At 39.9% G+C, this 22543-nt stretch overlaps 1 protein-coding gene across 3 annotated transcripts in view; it reads right to left on the bottom strand.

Annotated features, from left to right (window-relative positions):
• Positions 1-9115: 9115 nt before the first annotated feature.
• The window catches only part of rogdi (rogdi atypical leucine zipper), a 55786-nt gene continuing 42358 nt past the window's right edge, over positions 9116-22543 (bottom strand). For 2 of the 3 annotated variants that reach the window (XM_070091488.1, XM_070091489.1), the window contains 2 exons: positions 19725-19934; positions 9116-10637 (listed from right to left, as the gene is read on the bottom strand). In XM_070091488.1, coding sequence (XP_069947589.1) covers positions 10467-10637; positions 19725-19934 — 381 coding nt within the window. In that variant the 3' untranslated portion in view covers positions 9116-10466. Of the gene's footprint in view, positions 10638-16271; positions 16511-19724; positions 19935-22543 lie in introns of those variants that run through there. The other variant, XM_070091490.1, reaches the window with a different exon arrangement.

Below are 22543 nucleotides of genomic sequence, written 5' to 3'. Positions count from 1 at the left end.
AGCCGAAATTTGCCGAATTTCTTCGAGAATTGTGAGTGGCGTCACAGTGACCCCACGCTACAGCGTCCCAGTGACTCCACGCCACAGCGTCCCACGCTGTTTCTCAAGTCACGTGTTCAGCGTCACTTGTATGTTGCTGTTGTTGTTCAGCTCAGCACAGCTGTTTCAGCAAGCCAGAGGTGAGTTTTGTGGTGATTTCTGCGTCCAGTGTGAGCTTCTCCACGTGTTTGTGGGTGGAGGAGGAGGAGGAATGGCTAGATGCTCGCCCTGCCATACACTCACCCACGCTCCTCGCCACCACACTACCATACACTCACCACTGCCTACTCCCTCTGCTGTTTTTCGTGTGAATTCTTTGCCAGTGCTGTGTATCCGAGTGCCCAAGGCCACTCGAAGCTACGTGGATTACGACGTCACGTGGGTGTGGGCGATCACGTAGACCTACAAAGCCACGTGAGTTACCAGATATCCCAGGCCTCATGCTGTGGTCTGCTGCCCGCATCACATCGACGCCACCCACGATGCTGCCCGACTTCATGACGTCACGATGTCTGCTGACGTCACCTCGAGATGTCTGCTGACGTCACCCACGATGCTGCCCGACTTCATGACGTCACGATGTCTGCCTGACGTCACCTCGAGATGTCTGCCTGACGTCACCTCACGATGTCTGCCTGACGTCACCTCACGATGTCTGCTGACGTCACCTCACGATGTCTGCTGACGTCACGTCACGATGTCTGTTGACGTCACCTCACGATGTCTGCCTGACGTCACCTCGAGATGTCTGTTGACGTCACTGCTGCTGACGTCACCTTGCGACATCACGCCTGACATCACATGATGTCACATCGAGTGTTCTAGTAATTATTTCAGTACAGTGGACCCCCGGTTAACGATTTTAATCCGTGCAAGAGGGCTCATCGTTATGCGAAATAATCGTTATGCGAATCAATTTTCCCCATAAGAAATAATGGAAATAAAATTAATCCGTGCAAGACGCCCAAAAGTATGAAAAAAAATTTTTTTTACCACATGAAATGTTAATTTTAATACACACAAACTGAAAAAGGCATGCACAATTAAATGACACTTACTTTTATTGAAGATCTGGTGATGATTGATGGGATGGGAGGAGGGGAGAGCAATATCTTCTTACTGTTTAGAAGGGGAATCCCCTTCCATTAGGACTTGAGGTAGTAAGTCCTTTTCTGGGGTTACTTCCCTTCTTCTTTTAATGCCACTAGGACCAGCTTCAGAGTCACTGGACTTCTTTCGCACAAGATATCTGTCCATAGTGGCCTGTACCTCTCGTTCCTTTATGACTTGCCTAAAGTGTTTCACAACATTGTCAGTGTAATAATCACCAGCACGGCTTGCAATAGCTGTGTGAGGGTGATTTTCATCCATGAAGGTTTGCACTTCAAGCCACTTAGCACAGATTTCCTTAATCTTTGAAGTAGGCAACTTCTTCAATTTCTCTCTCCCCTCCTCCGAAGCAATTTCCTCAGGTGTGGCCTCTTGCTGTTGAAGTTGATCTAGCAGCTCATCAGTGGTTAGTTCTTCATTGTCCTCCTCCACCAACTCTTCCACATCCTCCCCACTAACCTCCAACCCCAAGGACTTTCCCAATGCCACAATGGATTCCTCAACTGGCACAGGATTCTCAGGGTTAGCCTCAAACCCTTCAAAATCCCTTTTGTCTACACATTCTGGCCACAGTTTCTTCCAAGCAGAGTTCAAGGTCCTCTTTGTCACTTCCTCCCAAGCCTTACCTATAAGGTTTACACAATTGAGGATGTTAAAGTGATCTCTCCAAAACTCTCTTAGAGTCAGTTGAGTTTCTGAGGTCATTACAAAGCACCTTTCAAACAGAGCTTTTGTGTACAGTTTCTTGAAGTTGGAAATAACCTGCTGGTCCATGGGCTGCAGGAGAGGAGTGGTATTAGGAGGCAAAAACTTCACCTTAATGAAGCTCATGTCCCCATAAAGTCGCTCTGACACGTCTGTAGGATGACCAGGGGCATTGTCTAACACCAGGAGGCACTTAAGTTCTAATTTCTTTTCAGTTAGGTAATTTTTCACATTGGGGGCAAATGCATGGTGTAACCAGTTATAGAAAAATTCCCTAGTGACCCATGCCTTACTGTTTGCCCTCCACAGCACACACAAATTATCCTTGAGGACATTCTTTTGCCTGAACGCTCTGGGAGTTTCAGAGTGATACACTAATAAAGGCTTCACTTTGCAATCACCAGTAGCATTGGCACACATCAACAAAGTAAGCCTGTCTTTCATAGGCTTATGTCCTGGGAGTGCCTTTTCCTCCTGAGTAATGTAGGTCCTGCTTGGCATTTTCTTCCAGAACAGGCCTGTTTCATCACAATTAAACACTTGTTCAGGTTTCAGTCCTTCAGTTTCTATGTACTCCTTGAATTCCTGCACATATTTTTCAGCCGCTTTGTGGTCCGAACTGGCAGCCTCACCATGCCTTATCACACTATGGATGCCACTACGCTTCTTAAATCTCTCAAACCAACCTTTGCTGGCCTTAAATTCACTCACATCATCACTAGTTGCAGGCATTTTTTTAATTAAATCGTCATGCAACTTCCTAGCCTTTTCACATATGATCGCTTGAGAGACGCTATCTCCTGCTATCTGTTTTTCATTTATCCACACCAATAAGAGTCTCTCAACATCTTCCATCAATTGCGATCTTTGTTTCGAAAACACAGTTGAACCTTTGGCAAGAACAGCTTCCTTGATTGTCTTTCTGGTGCCCACAATAGTAGCGATGGTTGATTGGGGTTTCTTGTACAGCTTGACTAGGTCGGCTATACGCACTCCACTTTCATACTTATCAATTATCTCTTTCTTCATCTCTATAGTAATTCTTACCCTTTGAGGTGTAGGGTTGGCACTAGAAGCTTTCTTGGGGCCCATGGTCACTTATTTTCCAGAAACAGCACCGAAAATACTGTAATAATACGAAATATTCCGAGTGTATGCTTGGATGTTACCGCGGAGGCTGGCTGGTAAACAATGGGACGGAGCGGCACATGTGAGGCTGGCTGAGGGCACATTGGACGCGTCTCGGACGAAAATCGGTATGCGGGTTTTTAATCGGTATGCGGGGCAAAAATTTTCCGATAAAAGTAATCGTTATGCGGAAAAATCGCTATGCGATGCCATCGTTATGCGGGGGTCCACTGTATTGTCGAGAAGATTGAGAGAAGATATATGTCGTGTGTTAATTAATTCCTCTCAGTCAGTGTTCTCACATTTTAATATGTCTTAGTGTCAGTTTTATGCACAGAAAAGCATCTTTTGCTAGTTCAAGCCATGTTGTACCGTATGTATAGCGGTGTGTTTGTAAGTTTTCCGTGTGTCCAGTGAGGTCTGTGGTCAGACCCTTGAGTTGCACCAGTGCTGTCACCCGCGTGACCAGTGTGTTTGACAGCTGATTACTCAGCCCTGAGCGTACGAGCCCTCTTGTACAGAAAGCTTTTATGCTCGTCGCTCGTGATGTTCTGTAGAATCGTACCTGCTACGATTCCCATCGAGATTTGTTTCACTTCACCTCCAGACCTTCAGAGTGCAGTTATATGTAGAGAAACAAGTCTGGGGACGCTTAGACTAACATCTGCTATAACTCCACCTGTCGAGAGATGATACTCGTCAAGCCGCAGCCAGGCCTGTCGGCAGGCGCTGTGTCAGCCTCGTGTCACAAGCTTCAGTGAGCAGCCTGCACAAAGATGTCGTCACTTTGACTGCTAGCTCTCACTGCAGTCTGGTGTATGATACGACTCCCAGATGTTTCGCCCAGTCGTCTCTGCCACGACTCGCTCCACGCTCGCCGGCAGTGACAGCCCAGCGACAGTACCAGTCGAGAAGTGTCCTCCTGAGTCGCTTGCCAGAAGTCCTGCCCAGTTGCCGAGTTTTGTCGACGCCTCACTCGAGGGCACCAGCATGTCGTGCCCCAGGTTGAGTGAAAACCTGCAGCGACTCCTACGATGTCTGCTTCACCGTTCCAGAGGAGACCGTACCCTGTTACGTCACAGCTCAGCCGCAGCGATGTCTCCCGTGTTGCAGTATCTGTCCAGACGCAGGAAGGCGTGCAGTGATGCACTTCGATGCTCACTGCCTATGACCACGATGTTTAGCACACCACACATGTTTTTTCTTTCCTCCCTGTAGGAAGTTTTTTTTTCTATGTCCATATGTATATATATGTTTTTATTTTGTGTTCTGTGCCCTGTTCCTACGAAAGAGAGAGACCGAGTTTCTTTTACTACCAGTATTGTCGCGTCGGGACGACGCGCGGTAGGTGGCCGAGCGTATGTAGACAGCCTGTACTGTCTGCACAGACAGCCCATGCTGTCTGCCAGCTTAGTTCATATTTCGCGCTATGCTGGTGCTGCCACCTAGGCCTTGCCACTTCAGTATGCCCAGACTTGCCTCGCCCTCACTCACACAGCGGCCTGGCATCAACACACAAGTACTCCCAGCTCTCTCTCGTGGCATGGCCCTGCCCGGGCCATGGGCACAAACACACAAGCCTGTGTAACCCACAACGACTTAACAATAAAGTAAGAAGCCTCTGAAGACGTTTATCATTTAACTACCCGCTCTACAGCTACCAAACAAGTCGTTTATAGTAGTAGTATAGTAGTAGTAGTAGTAGTAGTAGTGGAAGAGGTAGTAGTAGTGGAAGAGGTAGTAGTAGTGGAAGAGGTAGTAGTAGTGGAAGAGGTAGTAGTAGTGGAAGAGGTAGTAGTAGTGGAAGAGGTAGTAGTAGTGGTCCCCTTATTCCCCACTACTACCACTACCACTACTACTACCTCTTCTACTACTACTACTACTTCTGATGAAATTGAGACACATGTGCAGCGTCTGGGTGTCTTTGTTGTGGACGCTTCGCCATCCAGTGGCTGGCTGGGTGGCGAAGCGTCTACGATGGTGATGCCCGGGTGTTGCGCATGTGTCTTAATTTCATCTTGTCGGTATTATATACCATTCTTGTACTACTACTACTACTACTACCACCACCTCTTCCTGCCTATATATAGCCGTCCTGCTCCACTTCTGGTTAGTGTGACTTTGTAAATGGTCCAAGTCGAACCGAAACGTCGTCGTAAGCTTCTCTCTTTTATGTGCGGATTATTTGTGCAAAGTCCCAATTTGCTAATTTCATTGAATGGTGATTTACATTTATATTTAAAAACTATTGAATGTTTCCAATCGGCTTCAGAATTTCCTAATTGTATTAAACTAATTGTTTCCCATGTAATAACTAGAGAATGAATCCTCTGATCAGCTTCAAACTCTAATCACTAGTGCATCTTAATTGGAAATATTTTTGGCACTGAGTTTGGGTTATGGGAGATGGTACTTTGCCATTTTAAAGGACTCTTGTCAAACGGTGTGTTAGTAAAAATAAAAATATTCTTCAAACAAGATTGTAAAGAATTTGAAATATGAGAAAAGAAAATTGAAAATAAAACTTTGCGGTTTTGGGGCATTTCCCAATCTAAAGAGGATAAACTTTCCTATTTTTGAAACATTCTTAGCAAAATTTTTTTGTGCTTTCTCCAAAATTACCACTTATAAATCAATAACATCTTGCTTAATCAACTTCAAATTTTCAGTGTTGGTGTATTGTATTTAGTGTAGGATTCATGGGATTATTTTTAAGCATGGGTGGACAATGTCACATAGGTCTTTCAAGATTTTGTTTCCATGTGATAACTGGAGAAAACCTTGCATTGGCTTCAAAATCTGAACATTGATGTATTATAATCAAAGCTAAGTGCTAAACCCACCAGAGCCACACAGCACTGTAGGGTAGGGTATGGGAAGTGTGTAATATGCTTGATCTGAAACTAGCAAGGGTGGAGAGTATAACCGAGGTAGGGTTTGTAAGGGCAGTGAGGAGTGCTATAGGAAGTATAATCAAATGTTGTTGTCAAAAAGTCTAAGAGGGAGTATGAGTCAAAAGTTGGCCATCAGTAAGGAGGGAAGAGAAAGTAAGGGTGATAGAGCAATGACAACGTTGGAGGTAAATTCTGCTTGCTCGCTAATAGACAGGACAGTCCAATAGAATATGGCAAACTGAAATTGGATCCTGACAATTTGCACAGAGTGGAATTGGGTGCCTCTCCATGAGATACCCATGAGTAACATGTGTGCCCCATGCGAAGATGGGAAGGTATAGCCTCCCAACCATGATGTCGATGATAAGACCAGGATCCTAAACGAGGACAATAAATGGTGTCCTGAAAGATGATTTCCAATTTCTGTGGCAGCTTCAAGAGGGCTTGCAATGCTGACACCAGCAACCCTAAGAATGGGAGCCGGGTCTGGAGAATACTTGCCACTCAGTTTCCGTACTTTTTTTCCAGACTGCATTCATAGAGGAAGCTGAAATGACTGTAGAAATATAATCCCGCCAGCGAGTGCGTTTAGTTTCCTGGATGACACATTAGGCAACGGCCCTTGCTTGTTTAAAATCAAGGAGAAGCTCTGTGGTCTATTGTAACGATATTGGCCCCATGCAGCAGGTTTCAAAAGCAATGCACGAGCACAAGTAGGAGACCACAAAGGCACGCATTTCTGATAGTGCCTACCTGAGGTTTGAGGGACTGTATTACAAGCTGTGGTTAAAACTGAGGACAAAAATAGTTATAATAGCTCAGCAGTTGAGAGTAAAGGAGAAGGCTCTTCACTAAAAAGTTTGACATGCGTAATGGCCTAATTTGCCCATTCAAACTGCCAATGTGGGCTATTAGGATATCAAGAATATGTATGAGAAGTAGGATAGGAAAATGATTGCTGTCATGTAAATCAGGGAGCACAGACCAGATAAAGTCGAGTGCAGTTGAGGAGGAGCAAATTGAGAGATCTATGCAAGAGAGAGTTTGAGTGTGAGAGTTGAAATTAGTGGGAGTACCTGTATTTAATTTTTTTTTTTTTATTATCACACTGGCCGATTCCCACCAAGGCAGGGTGGCCCGAAAAAGAAAAACTTTCACCATCATTCACTCCATCACTGTCTTGCCAGAAGGGTGCTTTACACTACAGTTTTTAAACTGCAACATTAACACCCCTCCTTCAGAGTGCAGGCACTGTACTTCCCATCTCCAGGACTCAAGTCCAGCCTGCCGGTTTCCCTGAACCCCTTCATAAATGTTACTTTGCTCACACTCCAACAGCACGTCAAGTATTAAAAACCATTTGTCTCCATTCACTCCTATCAAACACGCTCATGCATGCCTGCTGGAAGTCCAAGCCCCTCGCACACAAAACCTCCTTTACCCCCTCCCTTCAACCTTTCCTAGGCCGACCCCTACCCCGCCTTCCTTCCACTACAGACTGATACACTCTTGAAGTCACTCTGTTTCGCTCCATTCTCTCTACATGTCCAAACCACCTCAACAACCCTTCCTCAGCCCTCTGGACAACAGTTTTGGTAATCCCGCACCTCCTCCTAACTTCCAAACTACGAATTCTCTGCATTATATTCACACCACACATTGCCCTCAGACATGACATCTCCACTGCCTCCAGCCTTCTCCTCGCTGCAACATTCATCACCCATGCTTCACACCCATATAAGAGCATTGGTAAAACTATACTCTCACACATTCCCCTCTTTGCCTCCAAGGACAAAGTTCTTTGTCTCCACAGACTCCTAAGTGTACCACTCATCCTTTTCCCCTCATCAATCCTATGATTCACCTCATCTTTCATAGACCCATCCGCTGACACGTCCACTCCCAAATATCTGAATACATTCACCTCCTCCATACTCTCTCCCTCCAATCTGATATCCAATCTTTCATCACCTAATCTTTTTATCCTCATTACCTTACTCTTTCCTGTATTCACTTTTAATTTTCTTCTTTTGCACACCCTACCAAATTCATCCACCAATCTCTGCAGCTTCTCTTCAGAATCTCCCAAGAACACAGTGTCATCAGCAAAGAGCAACTGTGACAACTCCCACTTTATGTGTGATTCTTTATCTTTTAACTCCACGCCTCTTGCCAAGACCCTCGCATTTACTTCTCTTACAACCCCATCTATAAATATATTTAAAATATGGAGGGGAAAAGAAGTGAGAAAAGCCTCTGATTGTCACGAGAGTCACAGTGAGACCCTCCCAAGAGGAAATGATGAGCAGAAATATATAATATATGATTTCATAACAAAGTTAACCCAAGTTAGCTTGGTTTCAGGCCAGGACAGAGTACCAATGATGCAATAAAAATGTTCAGCTCAACCTACTCCTCTCTTGAAAATGCTGAATATCTAACGAGTCTATTTTACAATCTAAACAAAGCCTTCGATACTGTACACACAACATTCTTAAAACTGCTTAAATTAAAACATTATATCACATAATATGCTGCCTCATAACATAAAATATTACCTGAGTAACAGACACAAACATGTGACCATTAATTAATGACTGTTCCTCAGCAGCCTGATCAATCAACACAGTGGTTCCATAAGATAGTGTCTTGAGTCCTCTTCTATTCCTTTTGTACCTGGAGTTTACCTGGAGAGAGTTCTGGGGGTCAATGCCCCCCATGGCCCAGTCTGTGACCAGGCCTCATGGTGGATCAGAGCCTGATCAACCAGGCTGTTACTGCTGGCCTCACGCAAACCAACGTACGAACCACAGTCTGGCTGGTCAGATACCAACTTTAGGTGCCTGTCTAAGCCCTATCCTAGGGGTCTATTGGTATTCCCCCTCATGTATGCTGGGAGGCAGTTGAACAGTCTTGGGCCCAAGACACTTACTGTGTTATCTGTTAATGTGCTAGTGGCACCCCTGCTTTTCATTGGGGGATGTTGCATCATCTGACATGTCTTTTGCTTTCATAGGGAGTGATTTTCGTGTGCAAGTTTGGTCTGGTTTGGTACATCAGTGACCTTTCTATTGGTTAACAAGAACTTAAACCAATCCTGTTTGTGGACAGCACAACTTTTGTCATTTCAAGTGCAAATCCAGCTGCACTTAACAGAGTAAATGCAGAACTTGCCTAAATATCTACCTGAATCATAACCAAGAAACTTACACTCAATGATGATAAATTAGACACATGTGCAACTTTTGGGTATCTTTATTGAGGAAACATTTTGCCACACAGTGGCTTCATCAGTCCATACAATGAGAATCTTGAAGAACAGGAGGAGAATGAGGTAATCAGTCCCTCAACCTTGAGTCGATGTGGTCAGTCCATCAACAGGCAGTGAACTAGTAATCTTAATTTTCAATAAACCCTATAAATTACCATATTTCGTGGCTTATTAGACACATTTTTTCCATAAAGTGTCTCCCAAAACCACCCTGTGTCCTATAAGCTGAAGGCCAGTGACAGGAGCTATAAATCTTATAAGCTGCGAAATATGCTACTCAAATATTATTGTGCTTTAAAGAATATCAAGATTCCTTCTATATATGGCTCGATAAGCCACTAGGAATACATCAAGGTACAATACTGAACACAGTTTTTTTTTTCAACAAACTGGCCGTATCCCACTGAGGCAGGGTGGCCCAAAAAGAAAAACAAAAGTTTCTCTTTTCAAATTTAGTAATTTATACAGGAGAAGGGGTTACTAGCCCCTTGCTCCCGGCATTTTAGTTGCCTCTTACAACATGTATGGCTTACGGAGGAAGAATTCTGTTCCACTTCCCCATGGAGATAAGAGGAAATAAACAAGAACAAGAACTAGAGAGAAAATAGCAGAAAACCCAGTGGGGTGTGTATACATACACTTGTACATGTATGTGTAGTGTGACCTAAGTGTAAGTAGAAGTAGCAAGATGTATCTGAAACCTTGCATGTTTATGAGACAGAAAAATGGACACGAGCAATCCTACCATCATATAAAACAATTACAGGCTTTCGTTTTGCACTCACTTGGCAGGACGGTAGTACCTCCCTGGGCGGTTGCTGTCTACCAACCTACTACCTAGAATTCATATAAATATTACCAATAAAAGAAATACCATCATTGATATTAGTGAACTTTTTATTAATCAACAGGTAGTGAACTAGTAATCTTAATTTTCAATAAACCCTATAAATTACCATATTTCGTGGCTTATTAGACACATTTTTTTCCATAAAGTGTCTCCTAAAACCACCCTGTGTCCTATAAGCTGAAGGTCAGTAACAGAAGCTATAAATCTTATAAGCTGCGAAATATGCTACTCAAATATTATTGTGCTTTAAAGAATATCAAGAATCCTTCTATATATGGCTCAATAAGCCACTAGGAATACATCAAGGTACAATACTGAACATAATTGTTGATACTATTTTGCAAGGTACATGTTGACAACATTCTAATTTTTTCAGAAAAAGTTAAAGCAACACTAGAGTGACCTACTGCTTCTTGAGGTCAAAATCAGTGTGTCACTAAATTATGCATTTTTACACATATGATTTCTTTCAGTAATACATATTTTCGCTGGAGATATGAGGGTGGCATGGGCAGGCCACTCCCACCAATTCTTTCCAACTTTCACATGAAGTACTATACTTTGAGAGCAATAAATTACCAAAAACCAAGCCATGGGACATAGTACCACAGTACAGATGTGGTGATGTTATTTGTACAATCTGGAAAAAGGAGTGAAGATCACTTGATAACTTTCTGGAAAGCTAAAAATCTACTTCTCAGCACTGTATATAAAGTAGATTGGGAGAAAGTAGATAAATTACCCTTCCTTGATATACAGTACTTAAAATCAGAGGGAATCCAACATTAGAATGCACTCCTAATCATGAACTTAAACTATTTTTTGTTTTTAACAAGTTGGCAGTCTCCCACCGAGGCAGGGTGACCCAAAAGAAAGAAAATCCCCAAAATGAAAATACTTTCATCATCATTCAACACTTTCACCTCACTTACACATAGTCACTGTTTTGCAAAGGTGTTCAGAATACAACAGTTTAGAAGCATATACGTACAAAGATGCACAACATATCTCTCCAAACTGCCAATATCCCAAACCCCTCCTTTAAAGTCATAAGGATGTTAGGAATTATTTATTCAGCCTTAGGAAGTGGAATGAAATGAAAACTGAAGTGGAAGAGGGAGGATCCATACATAGTTTAAAAAAGGGGAAAATAAGGCTCTTGAAGCCAGGACAGAGTGAATCTAGTAGCGACCAGAGATGAGGCGAGACCAGGAGCTAAAACTCAACCCCTGCAACCACATATAGGTCATTACATACTAATGTACATACATGCATGCAAGTACACACACACACACTTTCTTGGAATGTGAATGTACACAACATGTACAAGTAATACCAAGAGAGAAGGTAAAACCATCAACAATTACTGAATGTGTAATTACATTACACACACACTACTAATGTACTATTATTAACCTGAACACTACTACTACTACTATTAACCTGAACACTACTATTACTACTAGTACTATTAACCTGAACACTACTACTACTATTAACCCAACCCAACCATCTACTGTAGTTGTATTTACAATAACCTGCTAACACTAATTTCTTTTAACACGTTCTTTCAATACACTGAAAGATACCGAAGATACATTCCTTCATTTCACTAAAAGATACCGAAGATACCACATTCTTTCAATGCACTGAAAGATACCGAAGATACCACATTCTTTCAATGTGCTGAAAGATGCCTAAGATACCACAGCCTTTCAATGCACTGAAAGATACCGAAGACACCACATTCTTTCAGTGCACTGAAAGATACCGAAGATACCACATTCTTTCAATGCACTGAAAGATACCGAAGATACCACATTCTTTCAGTGCACTGAAAGATACCGAAGATGCAACATTCTTTCAGTGCACTGAAAGATACCGAAGATACCACATTCTTTCAGTGCACTGAAAGATACCGAAGATACCACATTCTTTCAATGTGCTGAAAGATGCCTAAGATACCACAGCCTTTCAATGCACTGAAAGATACCGAAGACACCACATTCTTTCAGTGCACTGAAAGATACCGAAGATACCACATTCTTTCAATGCACTGAAAGATACCGAAGATACCACATTCTTTCAGTGCACTGAAAGATACCGAAGATGCAACATTCTTTCAGTGCACTGAAAGATACCGAAGATACCACATTCTTTCAGTGCACTGAAAGATACCGAAGATACCACATTCTTTCAGTGCACTGAAAGATACTAAAGATACCACATTCTTTCAATGCACTGAAAGATACCGAAGATACCATATTCTTTCAGTGCACTGAAAGATACCGAAGATGCAACATTCTTTCAGTGCACTGAAAGATACCGAAGATACCACATTCTTTCAATGCACTGAAAGATACCGAAGATACCACATTCTTTCAGTGCACTGAAAGATACCGAAGATACCACATTCTTTCAGTGCACTGAAAGATACCGAAGATACCACATTCTTTCAATGCACTGAAAGATACCGAAGATACCATATTCTTTCAGTGCACTGAAAGATACCGAAGATACCACATTCTTTCAATGCACTGAAAGATACCGAAGATACCACATTCTTTCAATGCACTGAAAGATACCGAAGATACCACATTCTTTCAGTGCACTGAAAGATACCGAAGATACCACATTCTTTCAATGCACTGAAAGATACCGAAGATACCACATTCTTTCAGTGCACTGAAAGATACCGAAGATACCACATTCATTTTCTTAATGCAGGAAAACCTCTCAGTAACAAATTTTGGAAATAACGAACAAAAAATATTGGCAAGACAAACACTCTAATTTTGTTTTAAACACAGCAGCCGTCTCCCACCAAGATATTTGACAAAATTGTTTAAACATAAATGAATTTGGAAAAGAATTTCAGGGTCATAAGCCATAGCTTAGCAAAACAAATTACTAGTGGAACAACACATCTTTAATTTGAATGATCTTTGGCATGAGGTTTGCCAATTACATTTAGAGTAATTTATCAACATTACCTTAGGGTTAACTACGAACAAGTAATAACATACATTAACCCCTTCAGGGTCCAAGGCCAAAATCTGAAGTGGTGCCCCAGTGTCCAAGAATTTAAAAAAAAAATTGTTATTTTTTCTTATGAAATGGTAGAGAATCTTTTTGTGAAGGTAATAAAACAAAAAGTACGAAATTTGATGGAAAACTGACGAAATTATGCTCTCGCTAATTTTGATGTGTCAGCGATATTTACGAATCGGTGATTTTGCTGACTTTGACTCCCATTTTAGGCCAATTACATTATTCCAGTCGACCAAATTCTTAGCTATTTCACTAGTATTACTTCTATTCTATCGATCAAGCACAAGAAATCGCCAAGTCAACTGTTTCAACTACAAAACAAAGTGATCGGAAATTGGTAATTTGGCCAATTTAACACAAAGTTCAAAATATTCCAATTTCAAAATAGGGTCCAGAATAAACAATGTAGGTATTCCTGGCACTAAACTAACATTTCCTCTGTTCATTAGTTATGTTTTGAGGCTTTACAAATAAATTCCATTTTGATTTTTTATTCACATAATGAATTTTTATTCACACCAAAAATTAGAAGATTTACTGTTATGCAATATTGTAATAATTGTATAAATATCATCACCACATTTGTGAATGTATATTAGACCCACCAGCTGATGTGTATTAGACGTGTGAGGTCGTTTGTTTACTCTTGAACATTGGCAAAAATTTAACATTTCCGCTACTTTGAGCTCAGTTTCAAGCCATTTCCAGTGCTAAAACCAATCAAAATCATCTCTATTTCTGTAATATGTCTTCCATTCTATCAAATGAGACCAAGAAATCGCAAATACAACTATAAAAAACATACGAAAAAACACTGCAAAGTCGCTGTTTTAATCGAAAATCATGTGCTGCAGGATTTGTTTTATGTGGTGCACACATACCACATAGATGTATTCTCTCATATCTAGGCCCAAATGTACCACTCACAGTTTATCAGAGTGAGCTGAGCTCATGGCGTAGATCTACGATTTGGACCCTGAACGTAAAGCCGTAGATCTATGGGACGGACCCTGAAAGGGTTAAATATGATTCGACATTTAACCCTTTCAGGGTCCGTCCCGTAGATCTATGGCTTTACGTTCAGGGTCCAAACCGTAGATCTACGCAATGAGCTCAGCTCACTCTGATAAACTGTGAGTGGTACATTTGGGCCTAGATATGAGAGAATACATCTATGTGGTATGTGTGCACCACATAAAACAGATCCTGCAGCACACTGTGTATAATGAGAGAAAAAAATGAAATCATGATTTTTCGATTAAAACAGCAACTTTGCAGTGTTTTTTCGTATGTTTTTTATAGTTGTATTTGCGATTTCTTGGTCTCATTTGATAGAATGGAAGACATATTACAGAAATAGAGATGATTTTGATTGGTTTTAGCATTGGAAATGGCTTGAAACTGAGCTCAAAGTAGCGGAAATGTTAAATTTTTGCCGATATTCAAGAGTAAACAAACGACCTCACACATCTAATACACGTCAGCTGGTGGGTCTAATATACATTCACAAATATGGTGATGATATTTATACAATTATTACAGTATTGCATAACAGTAAATCTTCTATTTTTTGGTGTGAATAAAAATTCATTATGTGAATAAAAAATCAAAATGGAATTTATTTGTAAAGCCTCAAAACATAACTAATGAACAGAGGAAATGTTAGTTTAGTGCCAGGAATGCCTACATTGTTCATTCTGGACCCTATTTTGAAATTGGAATATTTTGAACTTTGTGTTAAATTGGCCAAATTAACAATTTCCGATCACTTTATTTTGTAGTTGAAACAGTTGACTTGGCGATTTCTTGTGCTCAATCGATAGAATAGAAGTAATACTAGTGAAATAGCTAAGAATTTGGTTGATTGGAATAATGTAATTGGCCTAAAATGGGAGTCAAAGTCAGCAAAATCGCCGATTCGTAAATATCGCTGACACATCCAAATTCGTGAGAGCATAATTTCGTCAATTTTCCACCAAATTTCGTACTTTTTGTTTTATTACCTTCACAAAAAGATTCTCTACGATTTCATAAGAAAAAATAACAAATTTTTTTTTTTTAAATTCTTGGACACTGGTGCGTGACTCCAGATTTGGGCCTTGGACCCTGAAAGGGTTAATATTTACACATACACTAATGAAGCAAACTGGCATTATTCCTAGCCAGTAATGTTATATATAATTAAAGTACAGTATTCTGAGGTTCAATGAAATTAAAATAGTAATATTTAAATAGCAAATAATAAAAATCCTTACTACTGAAGAAAATAATTGTTTCTGAAGATTAATACAGCATTTTAACTTCTCAGTATTGACTAACTACCATATAAATAAAAAAACAAATCCCTTAAATAAAATAAAATATGAAAGAATTTACATTCTTATAATTTCTTCAGAGATTATTATATTGTGTGGAAGCAATTTCAGCAGCATACCGGAGGTCCCCAAGTTACAAACATCCACAGTGGCAAACTGAGTACAGTGGACCCCCGGTTAACGATATTTTTTCACTCCATAAGTATGTTCAGGTGCCAGTACTGACCGAATTTATTCCCATAAGGAATATTGTGAAGTAGATTAGTCCATTTCAGACCCCCAAACATACACGTACAAACGCACTTACATAAATACACTAACATAATTGGTCGCATTCGGAGGTAATCGTTATGCGGGGGTCCACTGTACTTTACAACCAATTACATTTGTACAATGGACAATCTGCAGTACCAATATGAGTGAAACATAACTTTTTGCTGTACTATTGTTTCCTATATAAACAAATCATTTATGCAGAAACAAAGAACACACCTCGTTTTTAAGTTGGGGACTGCCTGTATATCAATCAAAAACAGTTACAATACTGTAAAACAGTACTAAAATATAAAACTGACTAATGAGTGATTCACAGAGTCTTTTAATATTCAGTTCTAAGAGCTAATAGTTACTGCCAACAAATTATCAAGCACTGAAAGAATACACGAGTTTACTGTTATATAAGCCAATTGCTTCAGATTATGGAAAAAATGTTAAGCTAGTGCTCTTTATAATTTATGGCAGATTCTGATGATAGTATTCTAGTTACCTTAAACCCAACCAACTAAACCACACTACTTCCTGACTACAAGACAGTGTATATACACCAAAAGGTGTATTTCATAGTAAATATACATGATTTACTCTAATCCATATTTTTGGGATCAGAATACAGTATTTTTCACTGGTGGTCATGTCAAAAGGCTTTAAACCTTACACATAAATATCTCTCTAAAAAAATTAAATAACTACAGTACTGTACACAATGCTAAAACAATATACTATAATGTTTACACAAAGTAACTAAAAACCTCTATTTACACCAGAGTGACATGTATGCTAATAATACAATTATACTGGTTTAACAGGACACTGTTGATACACTGCACGAGTCAGGAGTGAAATCTTTAAACTGCGAGAACACAGAAATCTGAAAATGCAGTTTTATGAGAGCTGGAAATATCCATTATTTAGTTATCATCTATAACTACTGTACAGTTTATGCAATAATGGCTCTCAAAAGCATGAGATTATAATTTGTAAATTTGATAAATGATATGATATGTTCAAAGTGTTCAAAGTAATAGATATTGATAATGGAAAATGAGAAAAAATTATTCATTTAACCCTTAAACTGTCCAAACGTAGATCTACGTTCACTCGCGTGGTGCTCCGAATATTTTGAAAAATAAAAAAATTGTTTTTCTCTTTAAAAATGAAGAGCACATTTTTCTACATGTTATAAGATAAAAAAAAAATTAGGGTCAGTATTTACCGAGATATAAGACCATGAAGTTGGCTCTGGATGCTCACCTGACGGCAACATCGTCTCCTGCCGCTTGCAGAATTGTTGCCGATATACCTTTTTTTCTCATTTTTATTTTAATTTACATATTTTTTTTATGTTCTGATAATTACAATTTATAATAGTTCTTGTGATTTCATAGCCAATCTTTGTTCTGACACTAATATTAGATACTGAAATAGTGCTCAAATAGTCACAATCACATTGACAGGTGAACATTTACACCTGCCTGGGTTATTTACTATTGCCTAGAAATATATATGAAGTATTTATAGGTCCCAGCAATGTTTTAGATACCCTGGCGTATAACTTGAAGCATGGTGTTATGAAAGGCATCCCTATGCTGTTGACAGCCCAGTGACATTCGATAAATGTGAACTGCTCCAGCTAACCCTCCTTGTATTTGTTATTACTGTTACACACAAACATGTCTTGTCTGTCTATCTGTCTGTCTATCTATCTGCCTGTCTCTCTATTTGTCTATCTATCTGTCTCTATCTGTCTGTCTCTGCTTATCTGTCTTTCTGTCTGCCTGGAGTATACGTATATCAAACTCCTTGAAGAATGGTGTTATTACAACTAAGTGACATTTGATAAATGGGTGCTCGGGGAACTCTAGCTTTATTTGTTTTCACTGATACACACAAACATATTTGTCCGTCCATCTATCTATCTGTCTATCTATCTTTGCCTGGAATTTTTGGGTTATCCTAGGTAATTTACACTATGTATAATTGTACTTATGTGTGCATGTGAGAGAGAGACAGAGAGACAGAGATATAGACAGATACAGAAATACAGACAGAGACACAGCAAAAGCCAGCCAGCCAGCCTGCCAAATATATAAGAACATAAGAAAGAAGGAACACTGCAGCAGGCCTACTGGCCCATGCAAGGCAGGTCCATGTCCTCCCCCCCCCCCTCCCAGTTTAGACCAATGACCCACCTAGTCAGGTCACATCCACTGAAGGAAGGAGCATGACATCAAACCTAGTAACACAAGCTAGTCAGGTCCAACTCACACCCACCCACACTCATTCATGTATTTAACTAATCCTTGCTGTATTTGTTATCACTGTTACACACAAACATGTCTGTCTGTCTATCTGTCTGTCTGTCTGTCTATTTGTCTATCTATCTATTTGTCTCTGTCTCTGCTTATCTGTCTTTCTGTCTTCCTGGAGTATATCAAACTCCTTGAAGAATGGTGTTATGGCAATTGTTCACAGCTCAGTGACATTTGATAAATGGGCGCTCGGGGAACCCTGGCTTTTTTGTTTTCACTGATACATACAAACATGTTTCTCTGTCTGTCTATCTATCTGTCTGTCTGTCTATCTTTGCCTGGAATTTTTGGGTTATCCTAGGTAATTTACACTATGTATAATAACTGTATTTATAAATAACAAAAAGGCACAATACCGTGACTGGAACGATACATTGGACCATTGACTTTGTCAATGGTCCAAGTCGGACCGAAACGTCGTCGTAAGCTTCTCTCTTTTATGTGCAGGTTATTTGTGTAACTGTATTTATGTGTACATGCGAGATAGAGATATAGACAGAGATATAGATAGACAGAGATATAGATAGACAGAGATATAGACAGAGACATAGATAGACAGAGATATACATAGACAAATAGAGATATAGACAGAGAGACAGCCAGAGGCAGCCAAAGCAAGCCAGTCAGCTGGTCAGCCTGCCAGCTGGCTGGCTGGCCCATGCAAGGCAGGTCCATGTCACCCCCCCTTAGACCAATGACCCACCTAGTCAGGTCACATCCATTGAAGGAAGGAGCACAAGCTAGTCAGGTCCAACTCACGCCCACCCACACTCACTCATGTATTTATCTAACCTATTCTTGCTCTCCTCTTAAAATGGGAGTGTTAATGCAACATGGCATTAGTGAATCCCTGGTGTTTGCCATGTTATTTGCTCTAGCTGGCGCTCAATTGAACTGGTGCTCCCACAAGGTACTAAGTGCTCCCAGATTTTTTTAATACTGCACACACTGAGTGCACAGACCCATTCTTTCATGTCTAGGCGACTCAAGCCTATTGTGCCAAATTTGAAGGAATGAAAAATAAAACGTTGATCTACGTTCGGAGCGCTACGCGTGCAAACGTAGATCTATGTTTGAACAGTTTAAGGGTTAATATTAAGGAACAAAGACAGTAGAGTTTTATGTCAATAAGTATATGATCATTGGTCTTGAATTCCTATTAAGACTACATCATTAAATATTCAACATGCTATAAAAATATTTGTACACATCCAGGTATCATCTCAAAGGCCATTACACAGCAAATCTGGGAGAAAATTTAAGGACTTTTGCTGAATAACTGCAAATGATTCAAGATAAGTTGCTTCTCAAGCGAGAACATAATAAAAAGGTGGACAGGAAGATAAAAATAAACAAAATTAGTCAGGAGCAAAATACCAACTGTGTCCACTGGCCTGTGAGGTTTAGAAACTCCCATGCCATGGGTTCAAGTCTCACCTAATCTGTGATTTGATTTACTTATGTCAAGGTTTTTAACTAAAGAATAAACTAACAACATTCTTCCTGAATCCCACACAAAAAAAAAGCAACATGAGCACTTGCTATGCTGGCAAACATTGTAATGCAATTCAAAATCAGGGTGTCTATGGAAAAACAGGTTTGGAGTTCTAAACAATTGACTAAAGTTGAATTTTCAGAAACACATTAAACATTTTGAATGAGAGACCCACTGTATTACTAAATTAAATCAAGGTGCTAAACCAGTACAGATCACACAGTACTGACATATTTATGATATGAGAAAAGTGTCTGTTGTGAGAAGCAAACACTAACCTTATCTCTGAGCTGGTGAGTAAGATGCAGAGCTGTAGTAAAACAGACAAGCACTGGACTCAGCCATGGAACAGCACAGTCAGCCTGAACACTCTCAAATTTCATGGTGCCAGCAGAGTTAGACAAGTGATAGACAGCCAGGACTAACTTATGAGCTTGCAGATAGAAGCTGACTGCGATGTCTCCAGGTAAAGGCGGTGTTAATGATTTCTGGAAATAAATATAAACTTTAATATATTTATTTAACATAATTTATAGATGGGTTGTAAAAGAAATAAATGCTAGGGTGTTGGGGAGAGGGGTGGGATCAAATAATGGGGAATCAAATACAAAACGGGAGTTGATAAAGTTACTGTTTTGCTGATGAATGTGTGCTTTTGGGAGTCGAAAGAGAAGTTGGAAAGGTTAGTGGACGAGTTTGGGAGGATGTGTAAAGGAAGAAAGTTGAAAACGAACATAGATAAGAGTAAAGTGACGAGGGTATCAAATAAGTTAGGTAAAGAAAAAATGGATATCATACTGGAGAGAGGTAGTATGGAAGAAGTGAATGCTTTCAGATATTTGGGAGTAGACTTGTCAGTGGATGAGTTTATGAAGGGTGAGGTAAACCATAGATTTGATGAAAGAAAAAAGGTACATGGAGTACTGAGGTATTTGTGGAGACAAAGAACATTATCCATGGAGGCAAAGAAGGGAATGTATGAGAATATAGTGGTAACAACACTCTTACGTGGGTGTGAAGCATGGGATGTAAATGCTGTAGCAAGGAGGCTGGAGGCAGTGGAGATGTCATGTCTAAGGACAACGTGTGGTGTAAATATTATTAGGAGGAGGTGTGGAGTTACTAAAAGTATTATTCAGAGGGCTGAGGAGGGGTTGTTGAGGTGGTTTGGTCATTTAGAGAGGATGAAGCAAAACAGGATCACTTAGAGGGGTATAAATCAGTAGTGGAGGGGAGGAGGGGTAGGGGTTGTCCTAGAAAAGGATGGAGGGACGGGGTAAAAGAGGTTTTGTGTGCAAGGGGCTTTGACATACAGCAAGCATGTTTGAGCGTGTTAGATAAAAGTGAATGGAGATGAATAGCTTTTGGGACTTGGCAAGCTGTTGGAGTGTAAGCAGGGTAATATTTTGTGAAAGAATTCAGGGAGACCAGTTAGCTGAACTTGAGTCCTGGAGGTGGAAAATACAATGCCTGCAATTTAACCCTTTGAGGGTTGGTCAAGTACAAGTACGTCATTGCAGCCAGGGTCGGTCATGTACTTGTACACCTAAATTCTAGCGCCTTCAAATCTGGTGGAAGAAAGCTGGCAGGCCTACATATGAAAGAATGGGTCTGTGTGGTCAGTGTGTGCAGTATAAAAAAAATCCTGACACACGCTGTGCAAAATGAGAAAAAAAACTTTGTGTTTTTGGTTTAAAACAGCGACTTTCTAGTGTATTTTCGTATGGTCTCATTTGATAGAATGGAAGATATATTACAGAATTAGAGATGATTTTAATTGGTTTCACAATGACAAGTACCTTGATATTGAGCTCAAAGTATCGAAAATGATCGATTTTTGCCGATGTTCAAGAGTAAACAAATCAAGCCATGCATCCAATACACATCAAATGGTGAGTCTAATACACCTACCATCCGACTTACGACCTGCTCGACTTACGACCACTCGACTTACGACCGTGTTTTTTATGCCAAATTTCTGGGAAATAAACAACTATTTGTGTTGTACAAAGTGTTTATTCTGAACCTTACAGTATAAAATACAGTACTAACAGCATAAAAAGTAAAGTAAAATGTGAAATACCAAAATAAAACAATAAAATAAAGTCATTACAAAAATGTTTTGTTGATATTCAGTAGTAAAGTTCGACTTACGGCCATTTCGACTTACGACCGGTTTCTCGGAAACGAACTCGGTCGTAAGTCGGATGGTAGGTGCATTCTTTCACAAGTACGCTTATATCATTTATACCGTTTTTACAATGATGCAGTAGTATACATAACAGAAAACCTTCTATTTTCTGAGAATAAAAATTAAAAATAGAAAGCAAAAGTAATGTAAGAGGGGCCTAGAGACATGACTAATGAACAGATAAAATGTTATTTTAGTGCCATGAATGTCTGTCTTGTTTATTCTGAACCCTATTTCAAAATTAGCATCTTTTGAAATTTGTGTGAAATTGCCCAAATTGCCAATTTCTGACCACTTTATTGGGTAGTTGAAATCGATAAACTGGCGGATTCTTGTATTCAATTGATAGAACAAATGGAGTTCTAGGGAAATAGCTATGATTTTAGTCAACTGCAACATTGGAATTGACCAAAAATAGGGCTCAAAGTGGGCGAAATCATCAACTTTGAGACCAGTAACTTTGCGAGAGCATAATTCCGTAAGTTTTCCATCAAATTTCATACTTTTGGTGTCAGTATGACCGGAAAAAGATTCTCTATCATTTCATAAGAAAAAAATAATTTTTTTTTTTTTTTCAAAAATTTTTCGACCCTGAGAATGAGTTTGGGAGAGGGCCTCTCGACCCTCAAAGGGTTAAAGGAGGGGTTTGGGATACTGAATGTTTAGAGTGACAAATGAACTGTTGTATCTGGGCACCTCTGCAAAGACACTGATTATGTGTGAATGATGGTGAAAGTGTATCTTTCTTTTTTGGGGTCACTTGCCTCAGTTGGAGACAGATGACGTGTTGAAAAAAGAATACATGTATAAACTTTTGGGGAAAAAAAATTATATTGCATTTAATGAATAGTTGTCCATCAAGTGAGTTGAAGATTCACTGCATACTACTGACCAAAAATCTACTCA

This window comes from Cherax quadricarinatus, chromosome 35, assembly GCF_038502225.1.
Source record: "Cherax quadricarinatus isolate ZL_2023a chromosome 35, ASM3850222v1, whole genome shotgun sequence".
In the NCBI taxonomy this organism is placed as follows: domain Eukaryota; kingdom Metazoa; phylum Arthropoda; class Malacostraca; order Decapoda; family Parastacidae; genus Cherax; species Cherax quadricarinatus.
The sequence above is the reverse complement of the archived record's forward strand: the minus strand, read 5'-3'. Positions and strand labels throughout refer to the sequence as shown.